This window comes from Megalops cyprinoides, chromosome 7 (genome assembly GCF_013368585.1).
Source record: "Megalops cyprinoides isolate fMegCyp1 chromosome 7, fMegCyp1.pri, whole genome shotgun sequence".
Classification (NCBI taxonomy): Eukaryota; Metazoa; Chordata; class Actinopteri; order Elopiformes; family Megalopidae; genus Megalops; species Megalops cyprinoides.
The window spans coordinates 23,136,368-23,158,608 of NC_050589.1; the positions used below are offsets into that span (position 1 = coordinate 23,136,368).

The 22,241-nt window shown below is 46.7% G+C and overlaps 1 protein-coding gene across 2 annotated transcripts in view; it reads left to right on the top strand.

Annotated features, from left to right (window-relative positions):
* Positions 1 to 22,241, top strand: part of fgd (faciogenital dysplasia) — a 58,622-nt gene that overhangs the window by 34,920 nt on the left and 1,461 nt on the right. The window contains exons 4-18 of one of the 2 annotated variants that reach the window (XM_036534130.1): positions 1,306 to 1,912; positions 4,987 to 5,076; positions 6,622 to 6,758; positions 8,416 to 8,572; positions 9,915 to 10,053; positions 11,408 to 11,466; positions 12,188 to 12,334; positions 12,926 to 13,018; positions 13,150 to 13,229; positions 13,771 to 13,801; positions 14,920 to 15,021; positions 16,733 to 16,786; positions 18,020 to 18,124; positions 18,552 to 18,695; positions 21,330 to 21,470. In XM_036534130.1, coding sequence (XP_036390023.1) covers positions 1,306 to 1,912; positions 4,987 to 5,076; positions 6,622 to 6,758; positions 8,416 to 8,572; positions 9,915 to 10,053; positions 11,408 to 11,466; positions 12,188 to 12,334; positions 12,926 to 13,018; positions 13,150 to 13,229; positions 13,771 to 13,801; positions 14,920 to 15,021; positions 16,733 to 16,786; positions 18,020 to 18,124; positions 18,552 to 18,695; positions 21,330 to 21,470 — 2,086 coding nt within the window. The remainder of the gene's footprint in view (positions 1 to 1,305; positions 1,913 to 4,986; positions 5,077 to 6,621; positions 6,759 to 8,415; positions 8,573 to 9,914; positions 10,054 to 11,407; positions 11,467 to 12,187; positions 12,335 to 12,925; positions 13,019 to 13,149; positions 13,230 to 13,770; positions 13,802 to 14,919; positions 15,022 to 16,732; positions 16,787 to 18,019; positions 18,125 to 18,551; positions 18,696 to 21,329; positions 21,471 to 22,241) is intronic. The other variant, XM_036534131.1, reaches the window with a different exon arrangement.

Here is a 22,241-nt window from a genome sequence, read left to right on the forward strand (position 1 = left end):
GTAAAAGGTACATTTACAGACAGAATTTCAGGTCTGTTGTAGAATTATGGAAACTGTCTAGTACTACAGTTTATTTAAGTTAGCCTGGTCTCACACTGTTGATGAATCAACTTTAGTGGATACATTTCTGTTCTTTTTTGGCTGGAAGTCTCTCTGGAAAAGAGTAACTGCTAAATGAATGTAATTCTAATGTAACTTAATTTTTTTTTAGTTTGGATTAATGAAAATTGTGAGTGAGACTTGGATTTGGTGATGGAGGCTGTGGATTTAATGCCAAGTAATGGAGTTTAAGAGGCACTGGCATGATAAATATGAATAAAACCAACTGTTGGATCATTTGGTCTTAAATGTAATTACTCTGATATATTGCAATGATAAGACCGCAGGAGAAAACTAAAAATGCCATCTTCTGTTCTGTACTGAGTGATGAATATTGCAATAATATTCCATGGTATATTTAAAGTGACAGTTATGAAAACTGTAAAGTAAGCCTCCAAACTCACTTCCAGCACATTTCAACTTTTGAAGAAATGTAGACATTTTCCATTGAAAAACTGATTAATTGAGATAGAAAAAAGCAAGAACAAGATCTTATAACTTATCTGATTTTTAACCATCCGTATCCATTTCACTGCATACAAAACATGTCTGCGTTGATGTGTGTTGAGCAAGCAGTACACAAATATAAATACAAAACTGTTGTAGTTTTTCTTTAATTGTGGAGTGCAGACTTGGAGTTGAGGGTATATATTATATATAGAGTATATATATGTGTGTGTTTATTTGGCTTAAACACCTCCAAACAATCTTCATCGGTGTAAACTGGTCTGAGTGGCACACTGATGTAATTATATCTGTGTCAGTAAATTATACCATTGCCACTACTCCAAAAACACAGGACAGATACTGCCAAAGTGTGTACATCAGCTCTGAATAACTGAAGGTCAGAGGTTAGAATGTACTGCAGGATTGTGTAAATAATGTGTGCATGCACTTTGTGGGAATGTTAAGTGTTGTGGTTACGGACATCCTTCCAACACCGGTGCGTGAGAAGAGCTTGAGTTTCACCATTAGCTTCGTGACATCACGGAACTTTTCATTTCCGTGGGCCAGTTATTCTTTGTTTACATTTTTTTTTTCGCCCATGGTGGCAGTCTACAGCATCAACAAACCCCATTCTGCTCCTCCCGGCTCTTCCCCTCTGAGTTTTCCTCTCTGAATTCAGAGGGGATGCGTGACATTGGTTTTTTTAATTGAACTTGCCTTCACATGCGTTCAGGTGTTTTCTTTGCTCTTCTTCCTCAGAGTGCCGATTCTCGGTGTTCACCGGAGAACTCAGCTGCATCTGTCCCTGAGCATGGACACCCCGCCGGACTCCACGGAGCCGCCGGAGCTGCGGCCGGGGACGAGGGACTCCGGCGACGCCGCCTCGGCTGAAAAACTTGCACTCGGCGTCCCCGACAGGATGGGGGACGTCACGGACCTCTCCGGTTTCGGCGCGCTGCGGATCGACGGCGTGAGCACCGCGGGCGACGGCGGGCGGGACGAGGACACTGCCAGCCGCAACGCCGACGCCAACGGCACCGAGGGCTCCTGTGAGCTCAGCGACAATCAGGCCTCGGAGCAGAATGGGAACGGCAAAATCCCCAACAGGGACAGCGGGATCGACAGCCCGTCCTGCAACGTGGAGGGCGAGGTGTTCCCCAACGAGGACGCCATCGACGAGGAGGACCTGAACGAGAGCGTGACGGAGACCGAGACGGAGATGGAGAGCGAAGCCAAGGGCTGCGTAGCCATGGACAACAAGAGGGACTCCACACAGGATGAGGACAGTGACATGGATGAGGGTAGCAGCGGGGAGCAGGAAAGCGCAGACGTGCCAAAGAGCGAGCAGGTGGCGGAAGCGTCCAAGGTGAGCCGGGGCTCTGGATTCATACTCATACGCATCAGAGTCCTTACATTCTCATTCAGCCTTGCCTGGAGGCCAGAGACTGACAAGCTGAAAGTTATGTAGTCCTGGTTGGATGGTGTGGTCACGGTCGGGTGGGGGGTGCTGTGTTCAAGGTGGGGTGCAGGTGACGTGTTTGAGGTTGGGTGGAGGTGAGGCAGTCCTGGTGAGATGGGGGAGGTGTGGTCATATTTGGGTGGAGGTGGTGTGTTCACGATCATTCTACCTCATGGTGAGCTGAAGGTGCTGTGGTCATGGTTAGACACTATTTGCAGTGTTTTGAGAAAGCTTCACAAAATGGTATGCTAATGAAATACTGTAAAAGGAAGTGTCTGACTGCTTTGTGTGTATCTGCTCCACAGGTCTTATTATAACTCTTCTCTTTTTAGCCTGTTACATTTGACTTCATTCAAAGTATGACTTTGCCTAGTTTGTCACCCATGTATCCAGGTCAGCTTAAAGCATTTCTGAATCCCATTTTTAACAGATGTATATTTGTAGATGTTTTGTTATTGTTCATTATAACAGTCAGATTTCAAATTACAGAGGATCTAGCATGGTCTGGTTTAGGCTGTAAGGGGGGTACTGACCAAAAAAATCTATCTTAAATTATTATCTTTGACTTATGAGGCCCAGTGTATTGAGCAGAATACTTAAACAGAACTCTGTAACAGCACTAATGCGCAAACAGTACGGTGGGATGTAAAAATGTGAAACTGTTATGAATATGTGAAAACTCATGAGCACACCACCAAAGCTGTGCACAATTCTTTAGAAATGTCATACATATACTGTAAATAAGGTGTGATGCTGGTAATGTGGGAGAGGCTGCCCATCTTAAGAGTGACTATTTTTGGCTGCTTTATGTAGTTGCAACACTGTCTATAAAAGCTTTCCTTTAAAGGATATTGATGTGAGGTGCAGGTCTCTCCTCTTGCTTTGTCAGTTACTTGTGAGCAGATATGGGGGCAGATATGTCAGGTTTTTTTTTTTTAGTTTTAGATTTGTGGTACTGTGCCAAAGAAGTTGGCATTGTTACATCCGTGAGCATTCCCTCTACTGCCAGAAGTAATGAGGGGCGCCTCATAAAATGACAAGGATGAAAGTCGTAGTATCCGCTCTGACCTGGTGTGCGTACGCTCTGTGCTGACATCATTAGCGTTGCAACAGTGAGCAGGAGGCTCAGAGTCACCGCGAGCTGTTATCACGGCCCCATTCCGCGTCAATCTGTTGCGTTTCCCGTGTGCGCAGTGCACAGTATAGTGCAGTTCAGCCTAAACCTGCTCTCGGCTTTGTTTTAATGGTGGATTAGCGAGCAACACCCAGTTCGAAGCACAGAAAACACTGCGCCCACACCCAAGCCCTGCGGTCTTGTTCCACGCCCAGTGCATCTTGGGTAACTGATCTGGGCTTCTTCCCTCAGTTTTCCTCTCTTCCTGAGCCTGATGGAGAGCTCTGTGGAGGAAAGGATGTGTGACAAGAGATAAATTTTTTTTTGTTTGTTTTTTTGAAGGGTTGCACCGTGTTGGCTTGACGCGTTCATTTATTTATGATTACACCACCATTGCTGAGGAAGTGGTTTGGCTTCGTGAACGACAGCAAATGAGATGGCAGTAAAAGAAACTCTGAGTCCGAGACGAGAGAGAAGATGGAGGGAGAGAGAAGACGGGGAGAGAGAGAGACAGAGAGAGAAGACAGGGAAAGAGAGAGACAGAGAGAGAGAAGACGGAGGGAGAGAGAAGACAGAGGGAGAGAGAGAGACAGAGAGAGAAGACAGAGGGAAAGAGAGAGAGAGACAGAGGGAGAGAGAGAGACAGAGGGAGAGAGAGAGACAGAGAGAGAAGACAGAGGGAGAGAGAGAGAAGACAGAGGGAGAGAGAAGACAGAGAGAGAGAGAAGACAGGGGGAGAGAGGGGGCTGTGAGCGTGTATTCGCATTGCCGCTACGCGTCCGTCAGAGACGGCCTCGTCTCTCTCCACGGCAGCTTCACCTTTGGTCCAGTGGTCTGTGTCACATCTCCTCTTGTTTCCTCTTGAATTCTGCTGCCGCGTGCAGCAGACTGGCATTGCAAAACTCACACCCTTTATTAAGAAAAGTCCTGTAAGCGTCTGTGCCTCGTTCAGCGCTGAAGCAACATCACACTGTTAAACCCATTCCACCCTGTTCATCAATGTCCCCACATTTAGACGGTCTGGCTGTGCATTAAACATACTCTGTGCCAGTGTTTTTCACATATACACATTCTTTGTAGAGTGGACCTTTATTCAAATGACGCATTCTTTATAGAATGAATCTTGAATGGATCTGGACATGTCATTTTCTGTAAAGCAGCCCATTAATTTGTTCAGTCTGTCAGTACCAATGCTGTGGTTCCATACATGAGGTCCTTTATTGTGAAGAGATCAAAGAACATTTCTTTGACACATGGACACGCTCATTACATTACGTTACACGACATCGGCTTGGCAGAAAGGCCTGGCAAATACAAATGTCCGTTTACAAGTCTCACAAGTTTCTGTGCACTGTACGTCTTCACACTTTCCTCATAGTGTATTTTCAAATGCTCAAGAAAAATGAGGAAGGATTGTAACAGCCGTGCAGCAGAATTTCTACTCCAACAGTCCAATGGTAAGCCTAGTAGCAGTGTGAGGTTCCCACCTCTGTGAGGTACCTGCCTCTACTCCCATTGGTTCACCCGGGCGCACTACGGAGCATGCCCCAGGGTGAGGCGAAGTTACACCCTGGCGCTTTCATTTTTTGTATTCTCTTTTTTTTTATCCATGGCAACAAACAACAAGAAAACAAACACAGTAAGATGGTTACAGGAGAGATGAGTTGCGCGGTGTTGGCTTGGGGAGCAGAGAAGAAAGAATAGACTTCCAGCTGAATAGGGCGTGCCCCTGGCAGTAAAGGGCAGGGGGGCTGTAGTCTGGTTTGGGCCTAAAACTTGTTGTCATGTGAGCAAAGGTCTGAAATGCGTTGGTGACAGGTTGTGACTGTTGAACAGATGGACAATTTTCTCTGTTTTTCCCCTCCAGTGCACAGAGTCTCAGAAACTCCTCAATATTGCCAGAGAGCTCCTGCAAACAGAGGAGGCCTACGTCAAGAGGCTTCACCTCCTGGACCAGGTAAATTCACCCAGTGTGCTGTGTTATCTCACTCTGGTGCAAAGTGGGGCTGGACAGACAGGTACACAAACACCCATATTGTCATTTGTTGTCTTTTAGCATTTTTAGCTTTTAGCACCCGCGCTCTTATACAGAGTGATTTACATAGGTTACGGATTTTACATGTTACCCATTTACACAGCTGGATATTTACTGAGTAAATTGTGGGTTAAATACCTTGTCCAAGCGTACAATGGCAGTGCCCCAGCGGGGAATCAAACCAGCAACCTTTTGGTTACAAGCCCTGTTCCTTACCAATATGCTTCACTGCTGCCCTGTATACACACAGAAACACTCTTACACACACAGAGAAACACATGCAAACCACACACATACAAAGGACACAGGGAACACCAGCACTCCCCTTTGTCCAGCTTCGGTGGACACGGACAGCTTTATTTCCATGCATCTGGCCCAAATAACCAGCTCACATGTTAGCCAGTAGCATTTCTCATCATGATAACCGCTAAGCTGGATTTAAACCTGTACCTCTGTGACCCACAGAAAAACATGCTTTCTCATAAACCCGGGATTAATTACTCTGCTGTGTGGACTTTAATTATAGTAAGCTGCGGGCTTATTTCAAGGGGTGCCCCAAATCCTCTTTGTTTGTTTGTTTTTTTTTTTTATTCTATTCTTCATGCAAAGTGGAAATCATGAGAACAGATTCTGTTTTGTTTTGCCCTCCAGTTGCTACACGGTTCAGCAGGGTGTTAATTGCACATTGATATTCAGGCACAGAAACACTGTCCCTTGAGGAATCCTGCAAAATAAGATGTGTGTGGGCAAGTCAATTCCGCCGTCTTAAAAACAAGGAACTAAATGAATCTGCAGTGAAATAAAGGCTATTATTCAATGTCAGCTGTCATTATAGCACCACCACTGACCACTGTGTAAACGGTGGTCACTTCATAAATCCACACTGAAGTGATTTGGGGAAATTGATCTCGCATTTCGGTTTAAGAAGTTGTTGAATGTGGGTGCATGTGTCTGCATCCTGTTTTTGACAAGCATCTGTGCAATCAGTGCCCGCATGCATGGAAATGCTTGCTCAGTGGAAGATTGACAGACAGGGGGGTGAAAGGTCAAAGCGATTGGCCGTTTCCTGTGAAAAATGAAGGCTGGGGTGGGTCCAGCCAACTGTGAAATTTAGTGATTCATTTCCAACAGTGGACACGCTTGGCTAACGAGGTGGCTAGCAAGATCACATCATAACCAATTCACTGGGATTGGTGTTGATATTCAGCACACTCGCCTTAGCTTTCTGTTCTCCATGAAAATGCTGCGCTGTTTTTTTCTGAAAGTGTGTTTATAGGAGTGGTTGCAGTGTTGTGTGTGCGTTCTGCCCTGATCCAGGAGCTTAAGGTGTGTCTGTGCTTGGAACCTGTTGACTTTGCTCTTTCTCCCTGGCTCTGTCTCTCTCACTCTCACTGTCAATGTTTATCTGTTGTTTCTTGTTTTGTTTTTTTTCCTCACGATTTCTTTGTCTCCCTCTCTGCGACGCAGGTATTTTGCACTAAATTAACAGAAGCTGGAATTCCGCACGACGTGATCACTGGAATCTTCTCCAACATAGCCTCCATCTACTGCTTCCACTGCCAGTTCCTCCTGCCGGACCTGAAGAAGCGGATCACCGAAGAGTGGTGAGTGTGCCGCAAGCCGGCGACAGGGCCAGCGGCAGACCTCTGTGCCGGCATTCAACGGCACAGCCAGTCAGAGAGCTGGCTTTCCTGGTGACAGCAGCGGGTTGCTTATCCGCATGGAAATCTGCCCCCATATCTGCTCACAAGTGTCTTAGAATTGTGTTTTGAATACAGAAAGCTCCTTCAGCTGTGATGGGGGGGGGGGGGGGTGAGGAGGAGGAAGGGGGGCCGGTATTTACATTGCCCAGCAGGCAGAATGGGGGCGTTATCTGCCTCCGTCATCTGCTGAGCCAAAATTTACCATCAGCGTCTGCAGGGCCATGTTTGGCTCTGTAATGTAGTGGCGGAGTGAGTGTTTATGGGAAGAAGCAGACAGAGGGAACCCCCCCTCCCTCCCTGAAGGATGGATGGCCCATATTACAAGAGCCCTTTTTTCACTGCGGGCTGCATGCTCAGGCCCACTCAGGGCGATGTTTTATTCACAAGGCACTTTGCGTGTTAATGAGCCCACATGAAACTCAGTTTCTTACTCCGGGGCTCCCTCTTAATGAGCTTCATCAAAGTATTGATTAAATGAATATTCGCGCCTCTTTTCTTTTGCACTTATCATTAATGACACCATTTATGACCTTGGCGACACCCTGTCATCCCTCTCTCTCTCTCTGTCTCTCTCTTTCTAGATATATATAATGTATTATTTACATTCACACATATATCACATATATGAAGTAGGTCAGTAAGTTATCTACAGTGCTTGAAATGTTGTGGGTTTTTTTTGCTCTGTTGTGGAGCTGGAAAGCAGAAGCACAATTGATCACTGAGTTGCTTAAGCGCGGCGTCAGCTGTGCCAGCAGCGGTGCCCAGAAATGGCTGAAATGGTAACAGGTTGCAAGACTCGCATGCTAAATTGGCGCACCACAGAGCTCGCAGACAAACCATTGTAGACACTCCCGTGGATGGAGGGGGAGCGTGTATGTGTGTCTCCGTTCGCTAGCACACAGCCATTCACTGCTTGCAGAGGAAAAACCACTGAGCTTAAAAAGAACTCTAAAACGAGTTTTGTTGATTATGAGGGTTTTACGAGCATTTTTTTCCTCATTCAGGTCAAATGCTTCTGATGTTTGTAGATTGAGTGCACACTCTTTCTGCAGAGGTGTTTTAAACAGAGCACTCACTCTAGCTGGTAGACATTTTATTACTGTTTGCCCTACCAGCTCCAGGGTCCTCTGCTCTTAGTTTATCTAAATATAACAGACTTGCTCTTTTTCCCATTTGCCAGTGAAGGTGCCCATTTTTGTATCAACAAAAGAAACATCGCTGATTTATGTATATGTGTGTTTATAAAACTGATGTTTGCGGATTTTGGATTGTAAATGTTTTTGTCATTATTTTGATTGATTGACACACTACCTGTGTCATGTCCTTTCGATACAATGTCCTTGATAAAATTCACCTGCTACAAACATGATTTTTCAAGATTTGGTAGTACTCCTGTTTATAAGTTTGTTTTATATATTAGTGTAGCGTTAATCCGCGTTTCCAAGCATTTGTATTTGAAGATCGATAAATGTGGCAAGGCCCTACAGACAATGTTGTGAAAGTAAGTGACTCTCTCTCTCTCTCTCTCTCTTTCTCTCTCTCTCTCTCTCTCTCAAAGGAACTCCAACCCTCGTATTGGTGACATTCTCCAGAAGCTGGCACCTTTCATGAAGATGTACGGCGAGTATGTGAAGAACTTCGACCGTGCCATGGATCTGGTCAACACGTGGACACAGCGGCACTCTCAGTTCAAGAGTGTGGTTCAAAACATCCAGGTGAGAGTCCGACTGTGTGTGCGTGTGTGTGTGTGTGTGTGTGTGTGTGTGTGTGTGTCTGTATGTCTGTGTGTCAATGTCTGTGCATGTGCGTATGCGTGACTGTGCACGCATGTAAGAGAGACGCACACCCATTTGCCGTCATCCTCTATTGCAGGCTTACTGCACTGTGCCTGCAGAGAATTTGTCTCACAAAGCTTACAGTCAAACATGAAGTCAAAGGACAGAATCAGTGGTGATCTGAGTATTTTTTGCCCTCTCCACATGCGGTACTGTTAGATTATTAGACTCCCGTTAACACAGATTGTTAATTAAATCTCTCGGTTGGAAAGCCTGAGCGGTGCTGGGGAACATGGTGTGATGCAGAAAGTGGGCTCTTTCTGCTTGTCGGTGCAGGAGCTCTTGCTGTATAGTCTGTGTGCTGAAGAGATCAGCAGTTTTGACCGACTGCCTCTCATGTGTCTGGTTACTGAAACAAAGGGCGGAGACCAGACTCATGTAATGGGCTTTGCTTACTGATTTTCTTCTGAATGATTGTCCTAGAGTGTTACAAAAACTTTTTGTTGAAGCGTCCTGTGTTCACTTTGAACAGGTTCAAAGAAGTACAGTAGGTATGGGTTTGACAGGAACTGAAGTTCACAGAAAGTCATCGTAAGATGACTCAAGGTGGAAGTAATTTATGGGAATTCATTAGTATAACAGCATACCAGAGAAGTTCCTGGAGTATTTTTCAGCACTTGGGTATTTGGATATTTCTGATAGCTGGCATTTTGAAAGTAAATTTCTAAGAATCTTCATCATCTTTTTTTTTAATTAGCTGCAATAAATTTATAGTCAGTGTAAAGCTGTTTAAGTACTTCTGTGTTTCTCTGACTTCCTGAAACATGCTTCAAAGCAGCTTCAGGGCTGCCTTAAGCCACAGAGGACTAAAAGAGAACAGGCTGGTTAAGTGGAAAAATTCTGACACTGCAGTGTTCTTCTGAAGTAGCACACCTTGAGGTGGCCAGTTCCATTGTGTCCTCAAAAAGCCATTAACAGTAAGACAGAATGTTCTTATGAATGAGCCATCTCCAAATATTTACCCACGCCAAAATGTGTCACGAACCTGGATATGTGGGTGAGATGTAATCCAGAATGTGTGTATACCTCTGTCTACGGGGATGTGTGATACGTGCTGCAGTCTGTTGCAAGTGTGTGCGTAAGAGTGAGACGTGCTGTCGCCTGTGTGTGTGTATACGTGAGCATATACGTGTGTGTGTGTGCGCGCGTGTGTGTGCGCGCATGTGCGGTGTATTTGCGTGTAGTGCGGTGCAGGGCTCTGACGATGTTTATCTGCTCTCAGAAACAGGACGTGTGTGGGAATCTGACGCTGCAGCACCACATGCTGGAGCCGGTGCAGCGGATCCCACGCTACGAGCTGCTGCTCAAGGACTACCTGAAGAAGCTGCCTGAGGATGCACTGGACAGGAAAGATGCGGAGAGTGAGTCTGCCCTGTCCAATCAGCTCTGCCATGAAACCCTCTGTGCAATCAGCAGTGCTGCATGAAACCCTCTGTCCAATCAGCAGTGCTGCACAGAACCCCTTGTCCAATCAGCAGTAATGCATGACACACCCAGCCCTGTCAGCATTAATGCATGAGACACTCAGTTCCCATCACTTCTGTTGTGCCAAACCCTGTCAAATGGGTGCTGTTCCCTGAAGGCCTCTGTCCAGTCACTAGTGCTGCTATTTTAAGCCCCTTGTCAAATCAGCATTTCTGTATGAGGTCTGCTATCCAATCAACATTTCTGTATGTGGTCCTCTATCCAGTCAGCACAACTGCATGAAGCCTTCTGTCTTATCAGTGCTGCCACAGATGGGACCCAATCAGCACTGCCACGCGAAGCCGTTCAGTTTAGCTCTTTTGGCAGAGTGAATGGACTGAAGTTTAGTCAGTAAGGATTTGTCCATTTACATGGAGAGAGTTTTAGATCTGCCTCTTCAGCGAATCGTCAGGCTCATTTGAAGTGGCTTCCTCTCTGGCTGTCCCGTTGTGTCTGTCCTCTGTCTGCCTGGTTCTTCTTTCCGCCCTGGTTGTAGTTCCTCTGCGGACGAAACCACTGGCCATGAAATGCGGTGTAGAAGTCACACCTGTGTTTCAGTTGCTCCCCTATTTGAGACAAAAAAAAGTGTTTGTGTAAAATGTTATACAAGGGATCAGTCATTTTTTCTTATTTTGGTGATGCGTGATTAGTATCAGCAAACAGTCCTGCTCTGAAAGTGTGGTGGCTGTTCTGCTGCACATAGCCTTTAATAGGGAGGAAAGTCATTATTCTGCTACGTCTCCAGATGAGTGTCATTATAAACAGCGGTTTGGTTAATGAGCCTTTCATTTTCATTTGCTGTTAAGTATAGCATCATCGCCTCAGTCTCGTCTACATTTCAGCTTTGTTCTGTTTCCTGTGTCTGTATTTATAAACCCAATAAAGGTAAAACCAAGGCTCTGGGTTCACACTCTTGTTTACTCTATCTAAGCCTTAAAATAACCTCTGATAAGTCAAGCTCGCCACTGTTGCTTTTGCTTGACCTGCATGTTATCTTAAAGTATGTAATCAAAATCTAATAAATCAACTCTTTGTCTTGATACTGCTCCAAGCTAACATGTTCAGTTATAAATGTAATGTCTCTGTCCATTATGAAGCTTGTTTCTTTGCTTTCTTTAAACCCCCATCTGGTTTAACCACATTAATATTCATCATTTCCTGTCATAACTTTGTTCATGGGCATTGCACATTTGATGTTGTGAAATGTATAAAATGGCCCCTTTTGACGGCCGTCTGCTCCCTCTGTTACAGAAGCACTAGAGCTCATCTCTACTGCAGCCAATCATTCCAACGCTGCCATCAGGAAAATGGTGAGTTGGGAGGTTGTCGACATTTGCCAGCACCTGTTCAGCAGTCTTGGTGTCCTGATTGATCTCCGTTTTCCGTTTCCTGCTTCTCTGTTTCTGTCCCCCTCTCGTTCTCTGTCTTTTTCTCACACGTGTCTCGCCATAGTGTGCTGTGTAAAGGACTCCAGAGATAGACCAGCCTGTTCCATGTACAGCCTGTTCTCTGAACAGGCGCGGGACATGTGTGAAGCGTGTTCTTTCTGCCACGCTGCAATGTAATGTTGGCAGGGCGCAAACTCTGCGGGCTTGTGAAAAAGTGTCGGCCTTTTTTTCTCTGTGCCAAGGCCCTTGTTACTCATCACAGAGTGCACTTCTGCTGGCAGCTCGGAAGGCAGGAAGTGCCGTTTCCTGTTTCAAACAATGCAATAGAGCGATGGCTGTCTCTTCGAATAAAACGGGCCACACTCCACTAACACATCCCACGCTGTCACTGCTGGTATACGGAGTATGGAGTATTCCATATCATAAACTACCACTTGACACTTGCTGTTATTTGGTTAAAAGTGGAGTGGTAGGCATATCATGCTGATAGTTGATATAGCTGCCCTCGCTGCATGGAGAGGTTTGTGTAAATGCTGAAAAGTTGTGCCTTAGTCGCTTTTAGCAGAGCAGTGTTGGTGAATTCCCTCCCCTTATTGTAGAGAGCAGTGCTTGTGCTCATGCCTTTGACCAATACCTCTTCCAGGAGAAGATGCACAAGCTGTTGGAGGTGTACGAGAGACTGGGAGGAGAGGAGGACATCGTGAATCCAGCCAACGAGCTCATCAAAGAGGGTCACATCAAGAAGATGTCAGCCAAGAACGGCACTGCCCAGGACAGATATCTGTACCTGGTGAGTGCTGTGGTGCTCTGACTGTCTGATGCAGGCTGCCGGGATAGACTCTACACCTCACTGAATGGGTGTCTTTACTGTAGCTAGTGGTGCCCCTATTTCTGCCATGCTTGAACTGTTTTTTTTGGCATCTTAGCAAGTCGCTAGTAAAGCACAACTTCTGCTTTTTTATTTGTCTTTCTACTGGTCTGTCTGCCAGCGAGACTGTGGTTTACTGTGTAACTGATGCCGCTGTTCTCAGGCTCCTGTGTGGCATTGTGGGAATTCCTGTTGGATCTCTTCCTGTCTTTATGTGTAATGATGAAAGTCCTTCGTCACTGTGCCCTGTATCCATTTGGGTTGAGGACAGCGACAGGTGTAGGTCTGGCCTCAACCCGTTGTTTGTGTGTGAGTGTGTGTGTGTGTGTGTGTGTGTGTGTGTGTATGTGCTTTGCGTGTGTCTGTGTGTGCATGACTGTGTCCATTTGCTGTTGCATATTTGCATGCGCGAATATGACTGTGCATGCGTGTGCGTGTGTGAACGTGTGTGTGTGCGCGCACACACATGTGCGTGTTCTGAGCACAGTGTCAGCGTGTCCTCTTTTCTCCCAGTTCAACAACATGGTGCTGTACTGTGTTCCGAAGTTAAGGCTGATGGGACAGAAATTCAGTGTGCGGGAGAGGATCGACATCGCAGGCATGGAGGTGAAACTCTTACTCACCTCAATCTGTTACCATTCTCACTTTACCCAGTCATGATTGCTCGCAAATTTCTGCACACAGTTCAGAAGACTTTCAGCTGAAGACTAAATTGCTTTTTACTTGTCTTAATTCAGGTGCAAGAGAAAGTGAAGCACAACCTGCCTCATACATTCGTTATTAATGGGAAACAGAGGTCTCTGGAATTACAAGCCAGGTAGGAGCAGAATTCTAACATAGTGGCAGTATGACATCATATCTAGCCAGGTGAAGGGCCTAAGTGTTGTGTTTGCTGTTTGTTGGAATTGTGTTGGTAGAATGACAGCTGTGTGTGTGGGCAAGACAAGGAAGCACAGTCTTGTGATTTGTCACTTGACCAGCCATGCAGCCCAAGATAGCTTAGCTTTGTTTCTACTAAGACATTTGATCATTCATAATTTCCATAGAGTGAGTCAAGGATCTCACTGAGCTGCTGCCTCAGACCAGACGGAGTCCGGGCATTGAACTGTGTCTGAGAAAAAAAAACGCTTGTAAAACTTCCTGCCTTCCAAATACAGTACATTAATTGGTTCGTGATGTTAAGGTAAAAAAGAGTTCTTAGAAACTGTTTTGTTTGATGGTTTTTGATGTGGGAATTGGTGCAGAAAATCCCCACGGGGAGTTGTGCTTGACTCACAGATTGAATACATCAGGCCTTAATGAGGGATATCAACTGCACGTTTTTCAAATATGCTCTAAATATTACCCCTGCTTTTCAGGACCGAGGAGGAAAAAAAGGATTGGATTCAGGTAAAGTATTTAACCTCGTACTTCTTTTCAGCGGCGTAATGACGCACTTTGCTCAGTGCGAGGCATTATCACATTTCTTTAAAAAAGACCTGTGTTGAGAGCGGAGTGCTCGCTGGTACGAGGAAGGGGAATAAAGAAGGGATTGAGAATTCTGGAGGAGGCCTAGTTGGAATGCGGCCGCTCGAAGAGATTTGGGGAGAGCTCAGAGGAGCGGCACGCACTCCAGCGTCCCGTCCATTTAGGACGGAACAATGGGGTGTGCTGGCGTCAGCCGCAGCGCTCGAGAGGGTGAGTGGCGAGGCCCGTCAGCTCCCCCGGGGCGAGCCTGTCCTCAATGTCCTGCTTTGTTCCTCTGTCCCCCATCGAGGCCGAAGCCTCAGACCCCCGCCCAGGCACTGCCGCTTGCGAACGTTCTGCAAAGTTGAGTGCGTCAAGCAGCGTGCTCCGTTTGGCCCTCTCTGGAGAGGACAAACCTGACGCCATTTAGAGATTTTCACTACCAAAATATCTATGTGGACCCGAGTATAATGTTGCAGATGACTTGCTGTGTCCGTTACATTATAATATTGTCATTTAGTAGATGCTTTTTTTCCAGAGCGACTTACACAGTCGACAGTTTTTGAATCCATTTATACAGTTGGATATTCACGGAGGCAGTTGCGGGTTAAGTACTTTGCCCAAGGGTGCAACAGCAGTGCCCCAGCAGGGAGTTGAACTGGCAACTTTTTGGTTGCGAGGCCTGCTCCTTACTACTATGCTACACTGCCTCCCAGTATCTGGTATCTCCCGGTAGCTGGTGTCTCCTGCTGATAGGATTCAGCTATCAGCAGGAGATACCAGCACTGTTATGGGATTACTGATGTAGATGTTTATGGACGCTCAGAATTTTATGCACGCCATGTGTCAAAGACATGAGTGACGTCTGCGTTATTACTCTGAATGCTGTCATTCGGTGCTGGAGCTGGCCTTATGGTGCGGTGACCTTTGCGCATTAGAGTGTGGCCAGAGTGAGCGTTTTGTGGGGTTGCATGAGTATAGTAGAGGGTGCGCAGAAAGGGGATGTGAAAGTAGGGCTGTCCTGTGGTCGTACGGGCCTCACCGTTTCCTTCCTCCCGCAGGTGATTTTGGCCACCATCGAGAGGCACAAGCAGAATAGCGAGACATTCAACAAAGCCTTCAACAGCTCTTTCTCACGTGAGGAGGACCAGCCCGACTCTCCGGTGAGGCCCTGCCCAGAGCCCCTGTGATAGGGCGGTGTTGCATCATTATGCACTACACAAACTCCTGCTACCAAGCAAACTGCGCTTGCTTGCTCAGAATTGCGCACGTTATTAGTCAGTAAATGCACCCACAAACCCATTATTGATATATTGTGATATAATTGTGTTGTAGTTAAATGTTGAATGGGTATCATGATTCATAATGTAATGAGTATCATTATTACAATATATAAGAGAAAATTACATTCTGCTATTGTAACAAAATGTTCATAAGACAGAAAATACAAATTTTATGGCAGACACCCTTATTATAGAATTCTGCTTTGGTCCAGTTGTGGACCATATACCGTGTTGGTAACCTGAGGTTCAATCTCAGGTGCTCTCTCTCAACCCACACAGCAAAGCAGCACCTCGAAGAGGCAATCTGCCCAGGGGGGGAAGCAAAAGGCCAAATTGCAGAGTTCTGTGTCATTCGTAGGTCCTTATCTTTTAGAGAGATTAGGATTAGCCTTGTATAGTTATTAATTAAAGCTATCTGTAATGGAAGCCTGTGTCTGTGTTGTGGCTGCATTTTGAAGGGATTATTTCAAGGAAATATTTCCTTCTGCTTCCGTGGGTCTCGATTCACGGGACTCTCAGCTGTTTCTCTTTGTCTGGGGTGCCAGAGGACAGTGTTCAGATGGAAAAAATGTCTCAGCGTATAAATGCTAGGCGAGACAGTCTGATAGCCTGGCCATTGTCTCAGTACGGGGTGGATAAGGCCACTCTGAAAAAGTACAGTCATAAAAGGAGATGGTTATGGCCAAATAGGAAAAGTACAATAAATGTAAATATCTCTTATGGATCGGTTTTGACCTACTTAAGCTGGCTAGATCTGGCTGGGGGCCACATTGGGGAAAAATTATTTAACTGGATCGTTACTGCCACCTGGTGTTCAGTGTAAAAAGCAACACTTGAAAATGATGGCATTTGAAAATAAAGTGGCGAAACAAGGCCATTTGTGTGTGGTTGGACATATCAAGCTTTTATCAAACAGCCTGGCAGTTATTGTGTTCCAAATCTTCCCTCTTGCTTACATGTTTCTCAGAATTACTGATCTCTGAAAGAGCTTTCAAGATCTCTGAGAGCTTCCTCCTGATGCTTCCTCCCGCCTTACTCCTGATGAGGGAAATCAAGGGAGCAGTTTGAAAGCTTTAGAGAATCTTCCCCCACACACTGACCCTGGAACATTTTTTTTTCTTTTCCAAAATAGCTGGGGATTAGTAGGAGGGTCACGTAAACTGACTGTAGACCAGTTAGTGGGGGATGAAATTCCTAGAGCGTTTTTGGCAAGCAACCGAAGGCCATCTGCTTGGTGTGTCCAACCCATCACTTTCCCTGGGTTTAATGTGCAATATGTCACATATTTTAGTTTCTAATTAGATATGAGTGTTTATGGCAAATGATGTATATAATACTGCATATGCAGTATATGCAGTAAGGTAAAATGGTGAGGATTTTTCAGAAGAAAGCCACGTTTCCTTGAATGTGCTCAGTCGTCTATGATGTGCTTCAGATAGGCTTGAAGAATAAAAAGTCCATTATGGCTATTACAGCCTTGCAAGAGCTGTAATAAAAGTGCTCTTCAAGAGAAAATGCAGGTGTAGCTGTACTTCTGAGAAGACTGTGAATGGTGCGCGTATGTCTTCTAAGAGTGTCCTCCGTACTCCAGGGGCCCTGGAACAATACGTCCATAGATTCAGACGGAGGGGGTCTGCATGAGCGGGTAGGTTTTCACTCACTCGCATGACAAACTGTCCTTCGTCCAGTGCATGCTTACTGCTCGGCAGCATGTCTGTGCTAATTGCAGCATTCATAAAAGGGCGCTCGGGGGCCTCATATATAAACACAATGTCAGGGCTCTCTGTAATGAGGCTGCCGCTGTAGAGCAGGTAGGTGCATTAACAACAACAGAAAGGTAATAGAAGTGGCAGATAATGTAAATACTCGTTTTACAGCCCTCAGCTGGCCGAAATCAGGATCCAGGTAGAAAGGTTTTTTTTTTTTTACTACAGGTTTATTTGACCTGAAAGATTAACTTTCAGAGGAGGTGGTTAAGGATGTTGAGTGAATGTTAACATCCCCCAAGCCCATTCCAGCATCCGCAATTCATTCCTCATTACCAGCCCTGACTGTCGGCCTGCTGCAGGCGGTATTGATCCATCTCAGTGAACCTCGGGAGGTCCTTTGATATCTGTCCAACGCTGTCAAAGCGAGGCGTGATCACAGACTGCTGATGAGCTCGGCACAGGCCTTCCGTCTCCACCCCAAAATGTGCTGCACCTCCTTAGAAAAACACTGCCACCCTAGTCTCCTTGAAATGGGAGTGTTTGATTGGTTCGTCAAGTGTTCTTGATTAAATTTAGGCATGGTTGGAGTCGTGATGAGCCATCTCCCTGGTGAATCTCTGTGAATGATATGGGACTTCCCAGGTGCCTCGTCTAATTCAAGGGAAAAAAATCTGCTTTTATCAAAGTGATTTCCTTCCTTGTCGTCTGTGTCCTTCTTGGAGACGATGAAGATGAGTAGGGCCTGTGTCACGTGCCTGATGGCTGGGGTTTATGTCTGTGATGCTGGGTCTGGGTCCTGCCTCTCTGTTACAGGGGGTCTGGATCCTGTCTCTGTCACAGTAAGACTTGTTCCTGTTATGGGTCCTGTCTTTCTCTGACAGTGGGTCTGGGCCCTACCTCCATGTAACAGTGGGTCTGGACCCTGTCTCCCTGTAACAGTCCTGGGTCCTGTCTGTCTGACAGTGGGTCGAGATCCTGTCTCTCTCTGACACTGGATATTGACTACTGTAGACAGACATCCTCAGTTGTCAGAATGCTGATTGGCTACTCATAATCGCTGGCTTAGCGAAGCTGCCTGTGGAAGCCACACCAGGCACCAGGTTGTGATTTGATTGGTCGGCTGAGCCCGTGGTTGATCTGCCCGTTGTGTCCGATGTCTTTTCCTACAGAAGAGCTCCAGGAAGAAGGAGAAGGAGAAGCAGACGTGTAAAGGCTGCAACGAGAGTTTCCACTCCATCACCAAGCGCCGGCATCACTGCAAAGCTTGCGGAGCGGTGAGGGGCAGGGCGGGTCACAGGGGCAGGGGGTGGGCTGATCCCAGAATGCAGTGTGAGCTAGAGACGGGTGGGGAGGGGAAAGGCAAGGGAGGCTGGGTGTGGGGTAGTCACTGCTATAAAGGCTTTGTGGAAAAGTAAGGGTGAGTCGAGACAGTTATTTAACTTTACATTGCATGAGTATGCTTAACATTGCACAGAAGTAAATGCGTTATTGTGCATGCCTTTGATTTACTCTTAGCATGGTATTATGACTGTTTAAACTCAGATGTAGGGTCCATAAAATCCCCCTCTTGTGGTGTGGATTTTGAAGTGTGGGGGGGGGGGGGGGTGCAGGAGCTGAAGGAGACCTGGGTTGGAGGGAGCGGCTTTGTGAGTGACATGGTGCAAAAGGAGGGGCTCACCCAGTGCGCTTTTCCTTTGGCAGGCAATCTGTGGGAAATGCTCAGAGACGAAGATCTCGGAGAACAAGGCCAGCCGTGTGTGCCGGGAGTGCTTCAACGGAATGGGGAGCCAGGGGCCGGAGGGGCCGGGAGCCGCGGGGGAGCAGAGGAAGAAGGCCGGGGTGGAGGTGAGGCCCGGAGTCGGAGCTGGAGCCAGGGCCGCTTCCGGGCCGCGCGAGGGGGGAGCTGGGGGCGGGGGAGCTCCCCCTCCTTCCCCCGGCGAGCGCTCGGAACAGCTGAGCCCATTGAGTGGGGGCTTGGCACCAAGGCGCTCTTTCAGTGCCAGTTTCTGGAGAGCATCACAATTCAGTTTGTCATCCCCGGGCTGGAAGAGCTGAGGAAAGCCCCCGATGAGCTCTCCCTTCTGGCATCTCCCTCCGCCTGGCCCTGTGCGCACGGCCTAAAGGCAGAGGAATTTACCAGACATGGCCAGCAACCTGCCCTGGGACAGACACGAGGGTGTGAGGGAGTGTTTGGGTTAGAATAGAATTGATGTATAGAGAGAAATAGAAGCTCATCAGCTATGGATTGAAGCCTAGGGCAAGCCCCTCCAACATACTCATTCCCAGACAGATGATGATACATGGACCACATACCCATCTCACTCATCGCCTGGACAGACTGTGGATCTGTGGTTGATTCAAGCAGTAATTATTATGAACATTCAGAACTTTGACAGCCGTTCCCATGCATATAGAGGAGATATAGAAGGGATTTATAGGCTCTGTGAGAGAGACGTAAAGTCTGGAAGCGCAAGTCCCGCCATAAATGTAATTTACTGTCATTGGTGACGTTATTCAGGACTCCTTCGGTAGAGTTAGTGCGGGGACGAGCAGGGAGCGTCTGTCTGTCTCTGGGTGACGGAGGAGGGACCGATCAGAGACGGGCAACGGTCCTTTGTGACATCCTCGGGTTTGCAGGCAGCTCGACACCAGGCAGACGCAGCACGATAAATCACTGTGACTTATTGCACCCCGGTGGCTCAGTAATCCTGTAATCATATTCCCCCACATAATACATTATGCTGCAGGCGACGTCTCCAGAGCAACATTACATCTTTATCCGTGCCGCACTCTGCTGCGGTAAAGCGCAGGGTTATCTTTGATATTCCACGTAACTGTGATGCTGATGCAAATAATTTACGATGGGACGGGAATCTAAATTTCCTTAACGCAGATCAGACGGTGCGCCAATGTATGGCATATTACAGCTCCCCAAACGCGGCCGAGCCGAGGCCACCACTGCTGGTCCGGAGTCATTGCGTGCTGACACGCGTCTTTACATGCGAAGCTGCTCTCTGTATCTTAAACTCCCGTAGACTACAGAGGGCTGTAATATAATAACATCACCCTGCCTCAGATACGCTGGTCTCGGCAGTAATGAAGCGGTAAGCAGCGGTAATATCGGGGCTGATTACGTTTACCGTGGAAGTGTCATCTTTCTGATGCCTCAGCATTCTGCCGCTCGGTATTTTTAGGCTCTCTGTGACACGGCGCGGGCGGCGGCGCTGTAATCCCGTTACTCTAATGTGTCTGAGTGCCACCGTCTGCAGCGCCATAAGACTATTAATGACACATCCCGGTCTGCCCCTCGTCTCTCCGCGCCCATCGCTGCGCCCGGTAAAACTCCTGCAGGTGCCGGAGGGACTCACAACACCAATTTAAAAGAAAACTGGGTGCAGGGGCTACAGGAGGGTGAACAGTTGTGATTGGATATCGTACAAGTGGTTTTACATTACACTGCATGCATTTAGCAGATGCTCTTATCCAAAGTGACTTCCATCACAATAGAACATAAGTGTATCCATTCAGTTTAAATGAGGGACCATGTCAGACCAGGCTCACAGCACTCCCAGACCAGTGAGTGTGAGCATATCACTATTCAAGCCCTACCACAAGTTAACTTGTGCACTCTGACAAAAGCCAAGAATACTAAGATACAGCAGTCCCTAGAACACAGATTCATAATACGTCATAATGCAACACATAAAATTAACATCAAGTGCAGGAAGTAGCAGGTGTTCGGGGGTGGAGATAGAAGGTTTTCTACTGTTTCAAGAGGCAGGACACCAACAGGCAGAAACCAACACTTCCCTCCAAGCAGAATGTGCTCTCCACATTTTAAGTGAACCCTGTGCACCATCTCTGAATAAGTGCTGTTTCCTGTTGGTATTAAATTGCAAATGACATGTGGGCAGCGTTGTGCTGTAGAAACAGAGCTACTGACTCAAAGGTCACTGGTTCAATTGCCAGGTACTGCTGTTGTACCCTTGGGCAAGGTACTTAATCTGAATTGCCTGAATAAATATCCAGCTGTCTGAGTAGATACAAGTAGAAAATTGTGAGCTATGCCCATTAAGTTGTCCTGGATAAGAGTGTCTGCTTAGCAAATGAAATGTACCTATGTTCATCAGTGCAAGGTTGCTTATATTGCATTAATTTAGGAAGGGAACTGGGACCTGCCTTGGTTTAATTCCACAACCCGTGCATCATCACAAATGCTTGCTCTACAACCCAAGTGTCTGTGTGACAACACTCAACATAATCATTTTGATGCAGAACTACAGTCTGGTAGAGGAGGACTGTCAGTAGGGGAGTTGCAGTGGCAAAAACCAAACACACGGGGGTGATATTTTACAGTGAGTGCTGATGTCGACTCAAAATTTGAAAGCATTATGCTTTGTTATAGTTTCACAAATAAAAAGTAAAAAAGGCTTATATCTCTCATATGATTAAAATGATTTTTATCTCATAATCCCACAGAAGCAGAACTCCCTGGGGACAGAAAACTGCCTTTTCTGCAGCCATCTCCAGGTCCAGGAGAAGGGGAAGAGTTGGACCAAAGCTTGGGCTGCCGTCACCAAGACTGAGCCACTGGTACTGTACCTGCAGATGAGCGGTCAGGTAGGATATCCCGCGCACCTCGGCTCACCGTCTGTGTCCTGTCTGCGCAGGTGGAATTAGGTCAGGGGATTTGGCTGCACGTCGTCTGACCCCACATTATGTGTCAAACGCTATTCACACCTGTTGACACATGCTGCAACGGTCGGGGTTGGCCTTTTCTCCTTCAAGCAGTGCAGCCCCGAGGTAGTCATTACATTACATTACATTCATTTAGCAGACGCTCTTCTCCAGAGTGACTTCCAGCACAATAGAACAGAAGTGTATCCATTCAAGTTGAATGAGCAACAGTGTGACTTCCAGCACAATAGAACAGAAGTGTATCCATTCAAGTTGAATGAGCAACAGTGTCAGACCAGGCTAACAACACTTCCAGACCAGTGGGTGAGAGCATAATACTATTCAAGCCCTACCCTAAGTTTACTTGTACAACCTGACTAGACAAGGGAGATCAAGTATACTACCATAGTCTTTGTGTGTGTACTACCATAGTCCTTGTATAAACACACCTTGTCTTTTCCCTGTCATAGACCACAGGGTACAGGGCAGCGGTCAGTATTTTCTTTCACATAAACGCATAAGGCAGGAGTGGGGTTTGGCTTTTCCTCAGAGAAACAAACTGTACAAGGGTGTGGTTAGCCTTTTCCGTTTCATTAGCATGGTTTAGCGCCTTGATCAGTGATGTAGTGTGTTGCAAAAAGTGAGCTGTTCAGTACCAATTTGTATAATGCTTTTCTCCTGCCATGCCTGCCTTGACAATGCAAAGCACTTTGT